General features: G+C 39.6%; 1 protein-coding gene across 1 annotated transcript; it reads right to left on the reverse strand.

The window, feature by feature from the left end:
* Positions 1-1,646: 1,646 nt before the first annotated feature.
* On the reverse strand, positions 1,647-11,604 carry tent5bb (terminal nucleotidyltransferase 5Bb). Its single transcript, XM_034125086.1, has 2 exons — positions 11,154-11,604; positions 1,647-3,310 (listed from the first exon to the last, which is right to left on the reverse strand). Exons 1-2 carry the CDS (start codon positions 11,331-11,333, stop codon positions 2,288-2,290), a joined length of 1,203 nt encoding a protein of 400 aa, XP_033980977.1. The 5' UTR covers positions 11,334-11,604; the 3' UTR covers positions 1,647-2,287.
* Between the last annotated feature and the right edge of the window lie 3,945 nt (positions 11,605-15,549).

The following is a 15,549-nucleotide window of genomic DNA, read 5'->3' on the forward strand; positions in this document are numbered from 1 at the left end:
GTGTGGCCGTACAGAAGCAAAAGAGCTGAATGCTACTGTAATGTAAGCTTGCTAGCATGCTCCCAACCTTGATGGCTTAATATGTAATGGTCTTAGTTTGCAATGCTACCCTGCTAACACAAAGTGCAGGTTTATGGTCCTTAAATACCCTTTTGACACCATAACGGCGCTCATTAGATTTTTATAAATGTGTTCCTATGGGGCATTTATATCTGTGCCAAATATAATGACAATCCTTCAAATAGTTATTGAGATATTTCACTCAGAATTACAAATATCAACCTCATGGTGGGGGGATCACCACATTCATTATGATTATTTAGGATTTATTATGAATATTTGTGCCAAATTGTGGGCACATACATCATGTAGAAGATGTATAATAATATGTAACATATTTAAATGGGTAAGTAAACATTTTAACTATTTGGGTTCATCTTATGGGGACCATGAATGTCCGTACAAAAGTCCTTCCTTTAAACCTAGAACTAGAATAAAGAACGCTAGCATGGCTAAAGACTTTAAGAAAAGTTTCATGGAGATAATCTTCTAACCTTCAAAACATTACCAACTTCCTGTATAATTGATATCATAGCTCTCTGGTTGATTCTTGAGGTCTGGCCACCAGGCGCAGAAATCACTGAGTGACAAGTTCTGTCTCAGCCGTGACTTTAATTTGTGTCTCCCCCCGGGCCGTCCTATTTATCCTTCAGTGTTTCTGTAGCAGCCTGGAGAAAAGTCTGACAGCTAATCCAGGGAGGAACATTTCCCCATTTATTTCTCGCCTTTAATTACTTTGACAGATGCTTTCCTTCCAAATGAACTTTTATAAAGAAATCAGCGAGAGCTTTGCTAATGTGTTCCAGCGTTGGGAATACTCCACTGAAAGCTAAAGTGAGCAGGTGTGCCATTTCATGCTCTACTAAATTTCAAGAAGTAGTCCCTCATGCAAAAGTAATTAAGACCAAATGTCTTAACATGAGGATGAAATACTGAGCTTTAGTCATCCAGGAAGTGAAGTGCTGGAATGCACCATTGCATTTGCTCAGCTGCCCCCCTGAGCTCAACTCATCCAAGACAAGCAACAGCAAGCTCCCCTTTCTCGACGAGGCCAAGGAAACCCCTTGTCGGACGCACAAGTGGAAGGAAATGGCTAATGTATAGGCTGGGGGCTCAGGGGATTCCATTTCTGGGAAAAGGGGGGGCGATACAGAGCTTGAACAAGTGAGTGTTTGTGTCAAGGCCGTGAGCGTCTGGCTGATAGAGAACAGACAACACACTGAGGAGTTGTGTGCGATCAAGACAGATAGTGAAAGATAGACGAAGGGAGATCTTTAGAAACAGAAACCGAGACGCAGAGAATGGAGATAGAACGTGCTTTCATGAGGCACATCTAGTTTGAGTCAGAGCGGAGTATGACACCTGACTATTCCCTGTTGTAAATTATTGTCTTTTATTGTGATTGTAGTAATGTGTTTTTATTACATGTACAGCACTTTGGCTCGACTAAAAATCGCTTTTAAATGTGCTATATAAATACAACTTGATTTGATTTGAGTCAACTGGTGGATAGTTAGACAGTTCGTCCTTATCTCCCCTCTGTGAAGTTCTTAGAAAGGCTCAAAGAAAGACCAAGGAACCACATCTTTCCATTTTTGATTTTTTTTAATGATTTAAAAACAAATACCCTGACCCTGGATATAGAAATGTAAAATAACCTGCATGAAAAAAGTTTCAAAAACAGTTCTTACAGAGCAAATACAATAAAGACAGTTGGTCAGTTTCAGGCACTTGGATCCACGTTTGTCATGCTACACAAGAAAAGTATTTCTTTGGTCCTTTCCCTTTCAATCAGGTCAGCTGAAACCACAGACAGAACAAAAACAGCTTTCTGGTTTCGTACAAATTATATACATTTAATTAAAAGACCCAATGCAAGTCTCTATCAGACAACAAACAGAACTGGCAAAGTTCCTCCGTCACAGAACAGCCCTTCATATTTTTTTCCACCTTGGTTATAAAAAGATAACAGAATAAAAATGGTAATGGCTCGAATTGGATTCCAAATGTTTAACAGCAGTGTGAATCAACATAACTTAGTGGAATGGTTTTGATATAATATTTGGCAAACAAAAAGTCAATGAATTCCTTTTTGTCCATGATGGGCCCGCAACCAAAAATAGCCACATTGCTAATGAGGCACAGAGCACTCGTGTGAATGCTCAGCGTACATCAATGTAAAGTTAAAATGGGAAGCTTGCTTAAATCACATCCTAAAAGTCATTGTTCAACTGCAAGGAAGCCATGTTCGATAAGAGTTGCACGTAAGCATGGGTGACTGGACCTGTGCCACGTAATAATTGCTGAAGTTGACGTCTCTGACATAGGGGGCAGGCTGGTAGTAGCAGGTGATGTTGGACAGAGCGGGGATTGCTATCTGTTCGGCCATTACACGCAAAGCCAGCGCGGAAATGAGCGCCAGCGTCTGTCGGCGCTCGTGGCCCATCAGACACACGGTGCTCTCGTCCACCACGCGCCGCAGCGTCACCAGGCACTCGTAGCGCTTGTGCTCCATGCCAACGAAGTGGTTCTGCAGATAGCCCTCCAGTTTCCGCTGCTGCACGCATATGTCTGGGAAGTCGATGAAGAAGCGTGAGCACATGTAGCGCTGCATCTGTTTCATCTGAGTCTCGGAGTCCGGTCTGAAGCCACGCGTCAGCAGGTGGCAGTACTTCAGCAGCCCGCCGCCTCGGATCTCTTCTGGGTTGCGGGTGGCAATAGTCCTGGAGTAAAGGTGACCCAGAGCCTCATCAAAGTCTCCGTACATGCTCTCGCCCTGCACCGTCGGGTGGAAGGTCTCGGACATGGCCGTCTCAGAGCAGCGGTCGAACAGCAGCAGCGAGTCCAACGTGATCTGGAAGGAGTCGACGCTGAATTCAAACTGCCTTCTCAGGGAGTCCACGAACTTCAGCTCCACGTTCTTGCCGGAGTTGTTGGACAGCGAGATGAGGCTCCAGCGGTCCGTGTCGTTGCAAACTTTCACCAGTTTCTGCACGTAAGCTTCCTTCAGGGCGAGGGCTGTGATTCGCTCCCTGCACACGCCTTCTGGCAAGAAATCCACCAGGCAGTCGAGCACCACGTCCTTCACCACCCGGAAGGTTTTGTCATCAGTCAGCTTCAGGCCAAAGATCAGGTCCAGGTCTTTGTAGCCGAGGCCGTTGTCCTCGTGCAGCACGTGGCTGGCTGCTGAGCCGTTCAGCTTAACGTCACGAACCCCAACGCCTCGCTCCTCCAATCGAGCCCTGACCACCTGAAACACAGACAGAGAGGGAAAACTTAGCGATGGATGTCCATAAAAAGACAAGAATCACAAGTAGCTGACAGAACATACGAGTATGTACATGCAAAAAGAGAGGCGCTTTCTCCTTGCTGCTCCAAATAAAAAAGATCCTAGGTGCTGTCGTTGTATCATAACAAACCCTGAGGGGGGATCAATCCGATTTAATGAAAGCAGAATTATTACATTACATGTCACTTGTTAGAGGCTTTTATCCAAAGCGACTTACATACTCAATACTGTGGGCAATCCTCACAGGAGCAATTTGGGGTGAAGTGTCTTGCCCAGGGACACAACGACATGCTGACTGCAGTGGGGTTTGAACCTGTGCCCCCTTGATCCCAACACCAACGCACTAACGCACTGCGCCACACGCCTCCCCCTTATGAGTCATGAACACACTGCTTATTTTATTGCGAAAGTTCAAGTCAATACACTTTCGTGGAAATGTAATTCAAGAAATTTGCTGGTAGAACAAACGAAAGAGAACATTAAAGATCTAAAAAACAAAAGTGTGTTATCAATAAATATGCATAAGGAAGTATTTACACTCGTCTTTAGGAAAGAGAAACCATTTATCTGTAAAAACGCTGTCAGGAGGAGCGAGTGAATGATTCCCGCAGCAGGCAGGCTTTCAGTATTTTGCTTTCAGACAGTTTGATAAGAAAGCATCTACTTAAAGGCTGTCAGGATGAGTATGAGGTAATTAACCATAGCTAATCCTTGAGTGACAATTCCCTACACACTGCACAGTACACCACAAAAAGAGTTGCACATCTGATTTAGCGCACTTATCTCTGCATATGAGATAAAAAGCAACATCAGCACAACAGAGATAAGCTGTGGAAAATTGCAAGTCAGTGCTTGTCTGCTGCAGGAGACTTTAAACATAAAGAAATAACATTTCAGCTGTGAGCTTTTAAACGTGTGCCCTATGACAAAATTGAGACAAGGTGATGCATTTGCTGAAACATAAACACTCTTTGGCAAAGGTTTAACACATTATTGGAACACACTCTACGATGCACTGCTTGGGAAAACGTTTGAGCTACAGACAGCTGAAATGTTTATGCTTCCTGTCTGTCGCATCATTCAAAAGACACTAAGAGGAGAAAAACATCGTAAGGCCAAATCTGAAGAAATCCAAATCACAGCTGTGGGTTATGAAACTCTTACTTAGCCATAGGGATATGTTATTGTGCTACCAGCTATCAATGCACTCAGCAGGGTAATCCTATTAGAATGTATTTTAGACCCTAAGATTTGAAAATGCAAGGTGTAAACTTAATCCGACAAATCCCTTTTTAATGACGCTTCAATACTTGGCTGCTACAAAGGGAACGCCTTGTGCCAATTGTAATGCAACACTAAAATGATGTCTTCATAAATCACTCTGAGATTGTCTGGTATATTTTGTTGTGTTAAGCTCTTGACTTACAAACTTAAGCCATAAAAAATGCAGGAAGAATAAAAGTAGTAAGACAAGGAAGTTATTATTTTATGTCACAAATATTTTTCCCTTCACCCTAACTTCAGTAATCTCTCTATGTCCTCATTTTTTCACAAACAATGATGGGTAAAAGCCAAGTGTCTCCAAGGTGAGGTTACACTGTTAGAGGAAGTTAAACTGTGCACTTGTTGCACTTACTGCAAAGCTCACATCAACACTATCTCATGTCTAATCCAAACACAAGCATAAATGTGGATTTGGAATAAGTTATGTGCTGAAACGAGTGCCTGCAGAGTAACTGTGCTAATTGAACGCTAGCTCACGTTAGCTGGAAATGCTGCAAAAACACAAACATTCACACAACTCTCTTCCAAAGACAACTTTACAGGTGTTGGAAGGCATGTTTTCTAATTTAAACTAAGCCATGCTAGCTGCTTACCCTACAAAGTGTATGCTAACACAGGCTAGGCCAAAACACCCTATTCCTGTCCTGTACTTAACACAAAAACATTAACTGAGTTTCAATTTTCTCATCTCACAAGCACATTTGTGTATTTACCAAAATATAAAAATAATATTCTACAGTTGTGATAGAAAAGAAAAGGGCTTAAGTGCAACTGAACTCCAAATCCAATGAAAAAATGTGAGTTTAGCTGGACAAAAGTGCAGAAAGGTGGATTGTTTTGGCCTATGCAGCAAGGGATATACTCACAGCAGTATTTGGTCTGACCTCACACTTAAAACAGTTGGTTTGAGTTAACGGCACACCATAATCTGCCCATCTGGGGGTCTCTTAAAGGGGAGTATGAGGAAACCCAGCTCACATCCCCCATCCTTCAGCACTCGTTAAACAGGCCGGTTCATTTCCCACATCACGCAGCAACACCTGGCGAGCCGGGCTGAAGGGGGAGACACTTCCGCTGACGTTTTAGTCAAAGAAATATTGTAAAATGAGCCGCAAACACACCAGACTGTCTGGTGTTGACAACGCCTTGGCGACACATAGCAGTCTGTCCACTTTCCTTCTCCACTCTCAATAGTTTCCTTGAGTAGTTCATTTAAGCTGCGGCCTGGATGTGTTTTTATTATGGCAGTTTGAAATGACCCAGCCATTTACCAGCCCAAAGCTCTCAGTGAGTCAGAAGATCCCTCCGCCAAGGACAGAGACGGAGAATAAGGAATTATGAGTCCCTGACCTTTCTTTTTATAACAAAACTAACCAGAGCCAGCCAGTCATACAGGAGCTCTACAGGCAGACAGTGGGTTTTTCTGAGATTTAAAAAGCCTCCTTAAATTCCAATGGGTTATATGGCAAGTTTTAGTCATTTCATTGGTAGCGGTAATAGCAATTGTAGCTATCAAGGGCTTTTTGAGTAGTTATAAGTCCAAACTAATAATCACATTTTAATTTTGACTTATCACAGTCATAATTAAAGATGTCGACAATCCATTCCTACAGGTGGAAATATTCATCATTGTGGATCATTGTAGCTTGAATTACTCAACTGTTACCGTTGACTTCTATTCAAACTGAATTACAGATAACTATACTATATATGAACCAATGTTGACTCATAGTCCGCATATGCATTATTTATCATCACACTTCTTGTAAAAGATATCTAAAATTCATCTCTCATTAGTCAAGATGTTAAATATTTATATCAACAGTTTTAATGTTCATAGTAGATTTCGTTAACAAAATTGTACCGTTGACGTCTATTCAAATTAATAACCAGACTCTAAATAAGACCATTTTTAGGTTTCATAATTCCAAGTCCACACAGCCATAAGGTCATTTGGACTATTTCTTTCTCAAGAGTGTAAATGTCCATCGTAGATATCTGTAAATAAATTACAACTGAACTTTGACCATTTCCTTCAATTCAAACTGAGTTACGGATAAAACAAAAATCTATAGTTCAGCTTTGACTTGTTATAATTCAAAGCTGACACATAAATATTGTAAGTTTGACTAGTTGCAGTTCCAATGGTAATATGATACGGTTAAAATAGATTAGTAACATGTCAAAATCGTTTTTACAGATATCTTAAAATATCATTAAAATGTGTCAATCACTACTACTCAGCCATACTGATTAAATGTCAAAAGGTCTCACAATTTGGAGGTAACTTCCCCTTTTTTCTCAGACCAGCTGAAACGTGATGCTGTTACTCCTCCATGTGATGGATGTTTTCAGCGAAGGATCTGCTTCAAGGGTTCACAGATATTTTAATATCTTTAAATTACTTGTATTAGATCCTGCAGCCAGCCGTGTAAGATAAAAACCTGTGGGAGTATGAAAAGTCATCCTTATTTCCTGTAACTGTGATAGCGCCTTGTGATTAAATAGTAAAAACAAGCTATTCACTATCTTGCTTCACGCCCATGCAGCCAAAATGAAAATAACTTTAACTATATCACACATTGGAAAGTACAGTGTAGTAAAATCTGTGTCTGTAACTGTAGATTTTATCCTAGAAAATTCAACTTGCACACAGCCAAAATGTTTAATACTGAGGTCAACTCCCTCTAATTTACTTACTGACGTCTAATTACCTCCTCCAAGGAACTTGTGTCTATTTTCTGCTTGGATGGTTGGTTTGTTTGTCAGCAGGAAAAAACTACTGGCCTAATTTGAATGAAACTTGGTGTAAGGGTGTATCTTTTGCTCTCCAAGTGGCCATACTGAACCATTTAAATGTAATGTTGTATTGGTCTTATACATTTCATATATTAACCATATAGATAGATCATAAATACCCATTGGTTTAAGGTTTCATAACTAAACTCACTAGGATTTGGCGATGTACAGTATATACACCCAAAATCACCCAAACAAACGGATGTACACAACAATTGGCCAATCGAAGTTCTATCGGTTCAATGATCCAGCCTTAAACTAAACCACTAGTGCTGATCCACAAAAATCCCAGAGAAAAATGTACTTGGTTTCCTGAATTGTTACTATTTTGAAAATGTGCTAAAGTATGAGCGGCGATCAGCCATTAAAAATGATCCAACTTCTTCAATGGTCCAACCAGCCAAAGAGATTCCATCAGTTCCACCTACACTATTTAATTCATGAGAAGCATTCAAATGTGCAAAAATGATAACTTGCGATCAAACTGCCAACTATTTTGTTTTACTACCCAGCAGTCTAAACTGAACATTGGCTCCTCGGGGGAGCTTTGGGAGCATGTGGTGTCTTCATGTTCAGTCTCAACAATAGCGCAGTGAGGAGTTGGTTTACAGTCTCCTCACTTTCCACAGTGATAGGCCGTCAACCTGACCCTCCGTGTTATTACAGGCACTAATCCACCATTCTGACTCAAATCTCCGCCGTCCACCGGGAAAGTGGAGAACTTTCTTCCAGTAGCTAAAACAATTTAGTTTGAATATGATAGCCTGCAGAGGAGGAATTAGAGACGACCCCTCCTGGTGGCCTCCATATCTCATCCCACACACACAAACCCACTGAACAGGTGACGTAACACACACACACCAGGTATCTGCGTTTGTCATCATGTGGTGGAAGAAGTACTATGAATCTAAGTACTCAAGATCCATTTCAAAATGTTTTTCTACAATGTGGCTTTACGACTTTGAGTAAAGTAACTTGTTTGATGAGTATTTGAGTATTTCTACACTATGGTATTACTACTTGAGTAAATCTTAGTACTTCCTCCATCGCTGCTGTGACTTTTTGACATTAAATGGAGAGTACAGAGGTGTCAGTAACAGTAAAATTCTCCTCCACTGCTCCCGTGGCTCACTCACATGCAGACCACAAACAGATGTTATTTAAATGTGGCTCTCAGACAAACCCACTAGTGTGTGTGTGTGTGTGTGTGTGTGTGTGTGTGTGTGTGTGTGTGTGTGTGTGTGTGTGTGTGTGTGTGTGTGTGTGTGTGTGTGTGTGTGTGTGTGTGTGTGTGTGTGCTCCATCGGTCACCTTCCCCCCAGTTTGTGACAAAAGGAGCCTCTCAGGTACAGACAGCTGCGTTGGCTGAAAATAAAAAGACATTATAAAAGCGCAGACTGGCGGTTTCGCATGTTTAAGCGTGAATCAAGAATGCCTCACATTACTGTCAACCATTTTCCAAAACATATCATAGTGGTTAGGATCAGTGAATGTGTTTTTCCTTCCTCACAGGCAGCCATCGGTTTCCCCTCATGGCCCATATGGTATGAAAATCAGCGTGCAGAGACTTGAAAGCAGCCTGACAAACTCCATGACAGATAACATGCCGTCTGCTTTTGTGTCTGTAAAAAAAAAGAAATCTATGCATTGTGATGCACTGCAGACTTTTCAGATTACTTTATATTTACAGGTGCCTTGTGATTACGCATTTTGTTGTGCTACAATATTTCGTTTACCTACATGCTTTTTGGGATTTCCCTCTCCTGTAGTGTGTTATATACGTTTGTGACATCACTATGTAACACTTGAGCTTCTATTGGCTAGCGCTCCAACATGTTGTACGTGATAGGCTAAGGGGCGGGACATCTCTAAGCGGTTGGCCAATCACAACCGCCAGCAAACCAATCAGAGCAGACTGGGCTCTGGTTTCAGACGGAGGGTGAATCATTATGAAGGCAGCTACAACCATGCTGAAACTGACTAGGTTCTTGTAGTTTGTTCAATTTAAATCAATATATCACACGTAATTATATCAACTAATTCAAACAAGAAACATGTTTTCTTAAACTTATAATCCCCAGGCTGTGCAGAAAACAAATGTTGGATTACCTTAATGTGTGTTTTTGGACTTAAATTAAAGCCTCATTCAACATGCTGCAATGTAAGCACTTAAACAGGACTGGAAACTGGTTTATGACAGGAAATGTAAAAAATCTTTGGGGTCTTTAGGGCTTAAGGAAAGACATTAGCTTGATGATAGGGGGCCCCTTTAATTATAGACGTCCCTGAAATGTTTTGTGTGTGAGGGTCTGTCTTCCCCACAGAAAGTATGAATCATTGTGGTGAAATGTGAACCTGGATTACAGGAAAATACATGTACATGTCCAGTAAAAGCCAATATGTTCCTTAATGTTTCATACTGTCATTATCTCTCGCTCATTTTCACTCCAGCTGTGAATAGAAAAATGACTTCAGGAGCATTAGTTAGTGAGCTAGTGGAAAAGAGCAGTCATGGTGTTAGATCATCCCCACTGTTATGTCTGCATGAAATGTACAGTAGGGATTAAATATCTTTTAATAAACTCTGCCACTAATCCACAAATGTAAAAAAAAGAAAATGGAAATATGTATGTCAATACACAAGAGAGACGCAAGAGGGTGTTAATTGTAGAGCAACAAGTGGATTTACTGGAGTTTTTCATGTATACATGTAATAAAAGTTGTATAGTATCTTATATCATAACACACATTTACACTCAAAATTAAACTTCGGTATGCAAGGAAAAATAGAAAGAAATATAATATAGTCTACTAAATCCAGCATTATATTACAATCTTATATCTCTTGGCATAGTAGGAGAAGAGTAGAGAAGGGCTGATTTAATAAATGTGCATTTTTTTCTTGCAAAACAAATTATTTTGTGCCAAGTTTTTATTCTCTTACTTTACCACTGGTGACATCCATATTTTATATGTGTTATATTAAACTTAATATGATGTAAACCAAGGCAAATTCCTCATATGTGATAACCTACTTGGCAATAAACCTAATTCTGATATTTATTATAATAAACGTATTATGAGGCAGCTGGAAGTGATAAAAACAACTACAGTTAGTTTAGAAAACTAATAAAAGTGGCGTTATTTATTGCCTAGAAAGTCACGTTTCCCTACGTTTTTATTCCCCTACTCCCCCACTAGACCAACATATGACAACCATATTTTATATTTGTGATTATAAACCTGTTATGAGGCAGCTAAAGGTAATAAAACACTACATTAACTACATAAAACTAAGAAAAGTGCATTATTTATTGCAAAAATAAAACATGTTCTTCCCAGTTTTCATTCCCCTACTCCACCACTAGTGACAACCATATCTTATATTTGTTATAATAAACTTATATCACACCTATTATTGTTTGAATATAATATATTCTGTATACTGAATCCAGCATTATATCACAAGTTCATTTCTCATCCAGGGAGCAGCATAGTACAAGAAGTGTATGATACATTTTAGGGCTGATTTAAGCCCTAACTTAAAGGGTTACTTCTTGCAAAAAAAGACACGTTTTATTCCCCTACTCCACCAAAAGTGACAACCTTGAGACTTTATTTTATATTTGTTATATTAAACGTATTGGTTATGCAAAAAGTCATGTTATACCCCAATCCGCCACTAGTGACAACCATATTTTGTATTTGCTGGAGGTCTCACCTGGACGATGTGCCGGGGCTGCACGGACAGAGTGGGGAAGTTCCCGCGGCCGTGGATCGGGATGCTCTCCCCCAGGATGGAGTCCAACCGCCGCACCTGATCCCAGGACAGCACGCTGACCCTCGGATTCAGCTCCGGGGCATCACCGGAGGAATCACCGGAAGAATCACCGGAGGACATGGTACAGGGATAACGGGAGCTCCACAGAGTGTATAAACGAGAATAAAAGACAATCCCCCCCTACTGATGATCCGGTGATGTGAGGATAAACTGCGCGTAAAGCTGGGAAATAAAAACTCCTCTTGTGTTTTCAAAGACCTCCAAAAGTGATGTGGTGAGAGTTTTGTGGATTCTCGGACATCTCCAAACTTCCAGTGAGTTCCGTTGAGTTTGCAAGTGTCTGTCTGTGTGTGTGTGTCTGCACCCTCTGCTGCACTGACTCTCTCTGTGAACACACAACGGCTTTTTACCCAGCTCGGATCCACAGGAGCCTTCCTATTGGCTGCTCACAGATTTATTGAAGGCTTCTAGAAGACTACAATCAGCCTACACACACACATTCACACACACACACACACACACACACACACACACACACACACACACATTCTTCCCATGCGTCAGATGATAGGTTCAAGGAGTTTAGGAAATATGGTAATTACTAGTTAAGGGGTGCAGTTCTCTTTAACTATGCACTGAGGATGGTTGCATAGTCTAGTAGAGCTATTTAAAGTGTGTTTGGAGCTTGATTGTGTAAACACAGCAGGAAAGTGAAGTCTGCTTTAAAATACTTGTATGTAGGCTACAAGTAGTCCATTCAGCCTACTGACAAACAAATGTGACTTTTTTTTTAACAAATTATAAATTCATTTCAGTTTTTTTATGTAGAATATATATATTTTATATTATTTATTCAACACATTTAATCAACAAACAAAGGACAGAAAAAAATAGCGACTAAAGTGAAATAAAAGCCATTAAATATGGCATAAATTCAATTATTATATTAATAGCAGTAGCAACTAAAGTAAAATAAAAAAACAAAAATATTGCCTAAGGTTAATTTACAAATAAGAAGTCATAGCGAATAAATACATTAGATTAATACATTTTAATAGAGACTAAAGGGAAATAAAAGCCAATAAATATGGCATAAATACAATTAATACATTAATAGGTATTGCGACTTTAGTGAAATTTTTTTTTTTTAATATATTCCTATCACGCAGTAGCAGAACTTACGTAATTTTTGGATTTAAAGAGGACAGTGTCTGGGCCTTAAAGGATGGTACAATGTACACTAGGCTAAAGGAGATAAGGGAGGAAGCATGGAAGCACATCTCCTAATTTGGTTCTAACTGCTTCCTGAACAAAAACAAGTTTTGTTTGAGCTGTTGTTTGGATAAGAGTATATGAACTGTTCCCACGCATTTTAGCAAAAGGCCTTGGAGTTGAAAAAGGACTTTTGACTCCTGGACGAAGGATTGATTACAAAACGCTACAGAATGAGTTTTTAGGACTTAAAAATGCCACCTGGAAGTCGTTTTAATTTGACAAAGACCGTTGTTTTAGGTTTTTACAATTTATCATTAAGAGAACTCAAACCAACTCTTATCATGGATTAGCTCCTTCCAGGTCTTTTCAATCAGTTAGGATTATTCCTGCTGTGCAAAAAAGACGAATAAACGGCATGGATATCTGTACGATATTTCATGGCAGACTCATTCAACCAAACAAAGGACCAACATTGGTCAATAAATAGCACAATTTCTTCTGTCAGCAGGTCAAATATGTCCCCAAAAAATGGCCCTGACATCTGTTTCTACAATATGTCAAACCTCACTGATTTGGAAAGTCTTTTTTGGCTTGTGATTGATCTTTTGAGGGACTGTATTTTTCCGTCCAACCATCCAGGAAATCATAAGAAGTTCTTCATAGCATTTCAAAAACAGGTGTTTTTCCACAAGGGGTTAAATCGCTTTCATCTACTAAAGCTTTGAATCAGAACAGAAAATCAGAGGAGTAATGGCAGGAGCTTCGAAGGCCTGATTAGTGTTTTTTAAAGAGAAAAATGATGTAATGATAACTTAAAACAAAAGGTCCAAATGGAGCGACATTTATCCCTGGATGTCGTGTTTTACAGAGATATACCTGTTTTAAAGATATCCAGGATTATCTTCTGACCGCGGGGGAATGAGATTGCCTCATATGTCAGGCTGATCATATTATAGTGCACCGTGCACCGTGCGTCATTGTTCAATTTAGAAAAGAAGAGTGTGTTTCTTTTGTAAAGGTCATTGAGAGAAGCCTATATAGAGAGTGGAAGTGAGTCATGTGCAGAATAACAACCTGCAAAAACAACAGAAATATGTTCATTTGCATTTTAAGTCATCTGACGGTGACTCACCTATCGCTCCTGGCGTACGGTGCGCAAAAAACAAATCAAAATGTTCCCTACTGTGTCACAATTATTGAAATATTTCAGCCCCCGGAGGACTGTCGTGTAAAAAAAACTTTTGAAATCTCAAAGCTTAAATATTCGTGGAGAGTTTTACAAGCATCTGTTAAGATTTAAGTACATAACATATCAGGATTTGTCAATATGTCTCAATCTAAATATAGCTGTGTTTAACCCAGGTTGTTCTTTTATACAATTATTACAGTAATTCAAAAGGTTTCACCGCATCTGAGGACAAAACCTGTTTCATTATGTGGACTGTTCATTAATATGAGAAGGAAGGGAACGTTTAAATAACTTTATAATTATAGTATGTTGCAGACTGTGTGAAAGCGAAATATTGACCTAAAATGTATCCTTACTTTTACTAATGAAGCAACAAGTGAAACCAGAGCCTCTTGAGATTCATAAATAACACAGGAATTTAGCAATAATGCAAATGACACAAATTATAGCCGGAAATAACAACATAATGTCATGTATTTCACATGTGTCTTGTTTATTTAATATGAATTTAAAGGCCATTTCCCACAAGCCTCAGACCTTCACTTGCTAAATGTCACAACATAAGGCCATGACATATTCCTAATGTGTGTAGATTTCAGATTTTAGACTATAGTGTTTGTGTAATCAGAACATAACTCCTTGAAAAATTAATTAGATTACTTTAAAAGTGTGCAATTATGGATGTATGGCAAGACCATTTTTAATTTAATAACACCTGAGAGGGGCATTTTTACTAGCAAGCTCATTTATTTCACACTGTATATGTACAGTGTTTCTCTCAGGATTTTATGAGAGTTTTATGGGGGGGGACCTCAGACCCTCTTGGGGGGTCCAGGGCCACGCTCCACCGGAAGAAAGTTTTGTACATTTGAAAGGTAAATGCATCAAGCTGGTGCACCTTGAGAGCAAAATTAAGAAGCTACATTTATGAAAATTGTGCGCCCTTGTAAAAAATGTGTAATTGTCAACACATTGGTTTTATGGAATAATGAAGCAAGCACCAAGGGAAGCAACAAGGAGCTTCCGGAGCTCATATAATATAGGATTTTGTAACTCATTAAGCTTATTAATTATTAAACAGCAAGCCGTTTTTGTTCCAAACTAGCTCAAATTAAACTATCAAAAAGCTTGGGGGGTGCAACAGCTCACGTCAGCTTGCTTTAAAGGGGACCTATCATGCACATGTTCTGTTTCATACTTATATTATATGATAATATACAATCATTTTCCTCAATATTTAAATCCTCTGGCATTAAAGTTAAACAATGTCTCGTGACGTTTAAGAAATAACAACATTGGAACTAAACTGTGGAATTAACGAGAAGTTGTTGGAAGCTAAAGGGAGCTAACGTAAGTTAATAGAACAGCGGGTAGCAAGAAAGTAGTGTCAGGTCTGCAGCTCTCTTTATCATACATATATAAAGCTCTGCAGAGTGAGGAGACAAACTTTAACATGATTGGATGCCTTGTCATTAAACAAATATACTGTATGTGATTGTTTCCTTTTTCTATGTACTTTGCCTTATCTCATTCTCCTGCAAAGCAACATGTTAATGACTCATATATCAGACAGCCTTTTTTATTTAAACAACCAGTACGAGAACCATGTGTATTCAGGCGGTAATGTTTCCCATCATGCTCGTAGCACGACTCTTAATCACCTCCTTCAGTGTTATGACATGAGGCTGATTTAGAGCCGTGGAGTACGGAGGGAACGGGTCACAAATCGAACGCACATACTGTACGGTGCAATTTCCAGGAAACAGCAGCGAGAGTTAATGTAATATTTACAATGTGATCATATCAGTGGGACTGCCCTATAGTTTCTATGCTGACATGCACACAGACTGTAACGTAAGAGGGGTTGTAAATGTAAATAACAGAGGGTCAGTTACAGATGAGTGAGGAAAGGTCTTCGCTTTCAACACTTAT

This window comes from Trematomus bernacchii, unplaced genomic scaffold (assembly GCF_902827165.1).
Source record: "Trematomus bernacchii unplaced genomic scaffold, fTreBer1.1, whole genome shotgun sequence".
NCBI classification, from domain to species: domain Eukaryota; kingdom Metazoa; phylum Chordata; class Actinopteri; order Perciformes; family Nototheniidae; genus Trematomus; species Trematomus bernacchii.